This window comes from Peromyscus californicus, unplaced genomic scaffold (assembly GCF_007827085.1).
Source record: "Peromyscus californicus insignis strain IS unplaced genomic scaffold, ASM782708v3 Scaffold_11__1_contigs__length_118956290, whole genome shotgun sequence".
Taxonomy (NCBI): Eukaryota; Metazoa; Chordata; class Mammalia; order Rodentia; family Cricetidae; genus Peromyscus; species Peromyscus californicus.
The window spans coordinates 33,252,242-33,257,362 of NW_026294402.1; the positions used below are offsets into that span (position 1 = coordinate 33,252,242).

A 5,121-nucleotide genomic window follows, 5' to 3' on the forward strand; every position below is an offset into this window, starting at 1 on the left:
AAGATCATTCCAGAAAAACTTCTGTGAAAATAAATGATAAATGTCTTAGGGAAAGTAGGACTAGAGGAAACATACCTACACATAAGAAAGGCTATATACAACAAACCCACAGTCACCATCATCCAAAAATGGAGAAAAAATTGAAGCAGTCTCATTAAAATCAGGAGTGAGTTGGGAATATCCAGTGTCTCCCCTCTTTTTAAGTACAGTGCTTGACGCACTAGCTACAGCAATATGGTCAGAAGAGGAAACTAAACAGATACAAATAGGAAGGAAGGAAGTCAAATTATCTCTAATTGAAGATGTTATTATACATAGGAAATTCCAAAAATTCTAATAGAAAACCTATAGAAATGATCAAAATAATTTTTAACAAAGTGCCAGAATACAGGCCGGGCGGTGGTGGCGCACGCCTTTAATCCCAGCACTCGGGAGGCAGAGCCAGGCGGATCTCTGTGAGTTCGAGGCCAGCCTGGGCTACCAAGTGAGTTCCAGGAAAGGCGCAAAGCTACACAGAGAAACCCTGTCTCGAAAAACCAAAAAAAAAAAAAAAAAAAAAAAAAAAAAAAAAAAAACAAAAAAAAAAAACAAAGTGCCAGAATACAAAATCAACTTATAAAAATAAGTACCTTTCCATACACCAATAGCAAACTCCCTGAAAAGATCATGGACTCATTCTCATTCACATAGCTTAATGATACCCAATGTCAGGAAATAGAGTGTGCATGGGAAATGGGGCCTGTTTCCTAAAGGTTTTACAGCTTTCCCAAACAGCACTACCAGCTGGGGGGTACCTAAGTTCATAACCTTCATTTAACTCAAATGTTTCTCTCTTTAATTTTTGTTGGAATGACTTTTCTACTGATAAATATAGGGTATTAAAATTACCCACTATTATTGTTTGGGAGTTAACCTATGTCTTTATATCTAATAATATTTGTTTTATCAAATCGAGTAGATTCATATTTCTGTGTATGTGTGTGCATGTGTGTGTTTAAATTAAAATGTTATCTTGATTGATTATTCTCATATTCAATATACTGAGAAGCAAAGTGCATTTCTTGGTGGTAACAAATAGACTGACCCCTTTTTCACTCATTTTGCTAGTCAATATATCTTGAGTGGAAAATTGAGACCATTAGTAAAAGATGTGTACTGATGCCTGTCTTTCAGTTGATTCATATTGTTTGCTGTTTTGCTCTTTCTCATTTGACTAACTAATGTCCTAATGTGGCTTGTTGTTTCCTGTATCCTTATGAATGTTTTATCTTTTCTTTCATTTGAAATAGGTTCTTTCATTTATATTCTGTAGAGATGACTTAGTGACCATACATTCCGTTAGCCTGTTTCCATCATTGGAATATTTATTTTGTCCTCAATTATGACAAAAGATTTTTCTAGATAGCGTAATAAGTATTTGCAATTGTCTTTAGATCTCGAAACATTTCACTTCAAGTCTTCTTGATGATGGGTAAAGACTACACTTATGTGAGGTATCAAAATCTATACCAGTCCCACGTAATGACCACTCAAATGTGAGCAGATCAAAAATGACCCAATGAATGTGCCAGAATGAATGGGGAAAAGCCCTTGAGACCTCAACCCTACAGAAATAACTATTATCAAATGATTTAAGATGAGAGAGGGCAATATGATCCTCCCTAGGTAAAAGATCCCCAATTGGTTGTCCAGTGTCAAATGATCAGTCCTAAAAAATACATACAAGTAACTTCATATGTGCTCAACAGGATAGTATAGTCATTTCCACATGCCATGCACATACTAACAGCACATATTTTTCAGCATGTAGGTGTGCAGATTCGTAAGAATTCAGATGGAGAAAAGGAGGAGAGGCTCATGACAAGAAGAAAGCAGAGGTAAGTCAGAAAATACAGTAGGTCTTTGGCCAGTCACAAATTATGTGACTCATTCATGAAATGCAACCGCTCTGGCAGAAGAGTCTTCTCAATGTGAAATGAGTGCCTAAATTCTTTTCTAAACCTATGTTTTCAGGCCCAACAAACACCCTTAAACAGTTTTTGTGTTATTGCACCAGTGTGGACATCTTGCCTTGCAGGTTTGTATTGCTGTATGTAGGCTCTATCAGTGGGTAATATATGTTTTTATACCTGTCATCCTGCATAGTGCTTCCCAGAACCCTGAAAGCTGGCTGAGAGCAAGAGAGCAAGAGAGCGAGAGAGCGAGAGAGCGAGAGAGCGAGAGCGAGAGAGTTTTTTGTTCTCTTCAAGATTGATTTCTCTAAGTCCTTCAGTCAAGATGTATCCTTCAGAAATAGTCTTTCCATCTGGTTATGGTTGGCAGCCAAGAGCAATAGCAATATATTGTGTTTAGGTATTTGCCATGTGCCATCATATTATCACAAATTAACTTACAGTATTTTTTTAGCGTTCATAACAACCTGACAAAATATGTGCTCTCAGTCACCGTCACTACTTTATAAATTGTGAACACAAAGCAGAGCAAAGGAAATTCAACTGACAGAATTAATTAGATTAAATTCTCAGAAGGACCCCCAGGTTGCAATTTCTAATCATTGTAAAAGTAAAAACTTTTGAAAGGGAAAATTTTATAAAGTGAAATATTCAATGAGAGACTATTGAACTGAGCTACAGCAATTATTGAAATATTTCTGACAAAGAAAGTAGGAAATAAATAATAGGAACATGTAGAAACATTCCTATTTAGGATGTGGAAAGTAATGAGATAATGCAACATATTTCTCTTCAGATATGAATATAATATGGAGATGGGAATCTTGTTTTGGGGTTTGTCTTGGGAGTTGTACAAGCCCAAGGGTGAATTAAAAACTTCTGCAAAATTGTGAGTCCCTTAGGTATTAAAGAGAGATCTTGGTCCAGGGTGTAAATAAAATCCTTCTATGCCCTTCTTATACCAAGATGCTATTCTCAAGTGAAGAGAACTAACAAGTTTCATTCCATTTAAAGCCTGGCATATTACATTAATATTATTACACTTACATTGAAACTTCTCCATATTGTGAAGTGACAAGTAGACCAATATGAAGACTTTTACTGTTATGAATAAGTAGTGAAAGATCATAATCAGCAAATGTAAGTTACAATCCATAAACATTTCCAAGCCACTTTGGAAATTGTTAGTAAAAACAACAACAAAAGCCTCATAATGCACAAATCCTGAAATTTTCATTTCAAGTAACAATAAGAATACATCAGTCTTTTCTGGCTCAACAATGGTGAGTTTATAAACTATGTACTTTAATATCTTTGTTTATGATAGAAGTTCAGGGATATATGACAGGTCCAATTTTCCCATTTTTTAAACCCTGAGAAATAAGTAAAGCTGACATGAACATGTTCCAGATAGAAAGTGGAGATATTTTTAAAACACAGTACAAATAAATTCCTTCTCCAAGTACAGAACTTTTAAAAGTAGATTTAGAAATTTGATTCTGTGACATACAGTAGTTACTAACCTTGCCTCTATTCAGAGTCCTTGCTTGTGCATAGATAACGTTTTGATTTTTCATTCTACCTCTATGTAATCTGAACAAATATAAACATTAATTGTTAAATTTTCTATTGCTATTTTTTCTAGAAAGAAATTTAATCAAGTAAAAGAAGAAGTAATAAGATGAGATAAAGGTGTTTCTGTCCAGTCACACTTTCCTTATACCTTGATTTGTAAACAGTCATGTTTACATGAAATGACCCCGCCTTCATTCAGTATTTCAGAAGCTGAGATACATTGACATGTTTAGCTTGGAAAAACTGTAATAAGGGAAACTATGGCACTCACCACCACGAGAAAGGCAGATTCTACAGTTTGAGACTGGGGTAGACCTGAAAATTTCCTGTGAATATACATTGGTGGAAAGAAATATAATGTGGAAAGAGATATTTTGTCTTACAGTGTAATACGTTGTCCAATGCCTACAGATTCCAATAGAAAAAAATGGCTGTTGGAAATAGGTCTTTTGTGACTGAATTTATCCTGATTGGCTTAACAGACCAGCCCAGTCTCCAACTCCCTCTGTTCTTCCTGTTTCTTCTAATGTATTTGGTGACTATGATGGGGAATTTGGGTTTGATAATTCTAATTGGACTGAATTCACATCTTCATACACCCATGTACTTTTTTCTCTTTAACTTGTCTTTGATAGACTTCTGCTACTCTTCAGTGTTTACACCCAAAATGCTGTTGAACTTCATATTAAATAAGAATATTATCTCTTATATAGGTTGTATGACCCAACTCTATTTTTATTCATTTTTTGTTATTTCTGAGTGTTATGTGTTAATGTCGATGGCCTATGATCGCTATGTGGCCATCTGTAACCCGCTCTTATATAATATTGCTATGTCCCCTAAAATATGTTCCTACCTAATGCTTGGTTCATATTTAATGGCATTTTCTGGTGCCATGGCTCACACGGGATGCATGCTGAGACTGACCTTCTGTGATGCAAACACCATCAATCACTACTTCTGTGACATCCTCCCTGTGATGCAGCTCTCCTGCACCAGCACCTATGTCAATGAACTGGAGGTTTTCATTGTGGTGGGCATCAACATCATTGTGCCTAGCATCACCATCTTTATTTCTTACGGTTTCATTGTCTCCAGTATCTGCCATATAAACTCTGCTGAGGGCAGGTCCAAGGCCTTCAGCACCTGCAGTTCCCACATAATTGCTGTTTCTCTGTTCTTTGGATCAGGTGCGTTTATGTATCTTAAACCCTCCTCAGCTGGGTCTATGAATAAAGGAAAAATCTCTTCTGTCTTTTATACCAATGTGGTTCCCATGCTGAATCCATTAATTTATAGCTTGAGGAACAAAGATGTTAAAGTTGCCCTTAGGAAAACCCTGAGCAGGTGGAAATTCTGTTAGAAACAGCATCTCCACTTTCCTGTAGCTTTGTGGAAGTTTATCTTTTTATTTAAATATTAGATGAAATATGTTTTCCTATTTTTTTTTTTTTTTTTTGGTTTTTCGAGACAGGGTTTCTCTGTGTAGCTTTGCGCCTTTCCTGGAACTCACTTGGTAGCCCAGGCTGGCCTTGAACTCACAGAGATCCGCCTGGCTCTGCCTCCCAAGTGCTGGGATTAAAGGCATGCGCCA

General features: G+C 36.3%; 1 protein-coding gene across 1 annotated transcript; it reads left to right on the forward strand.

Annotated features, from left to right (window-relative positions):
- Window positions 1-3,954: 3,954 nt before the first annotated feature.
- On the forward strand, window positions 3,955-4,890 carry LOC128103562 (olfactory receptor 8B3-like). Its single transcript, XM_052728069.1, has one exon. The coding sequence runs from the start codon at window positions 3,955-3,957 to the stop codon at window positions 4,888-4,890; it is 936 nt and encodes a 311-aa protein (XP_052584029.1).
- Window positions 4,891-5,121: the final 231 nt, after the last annotated feature.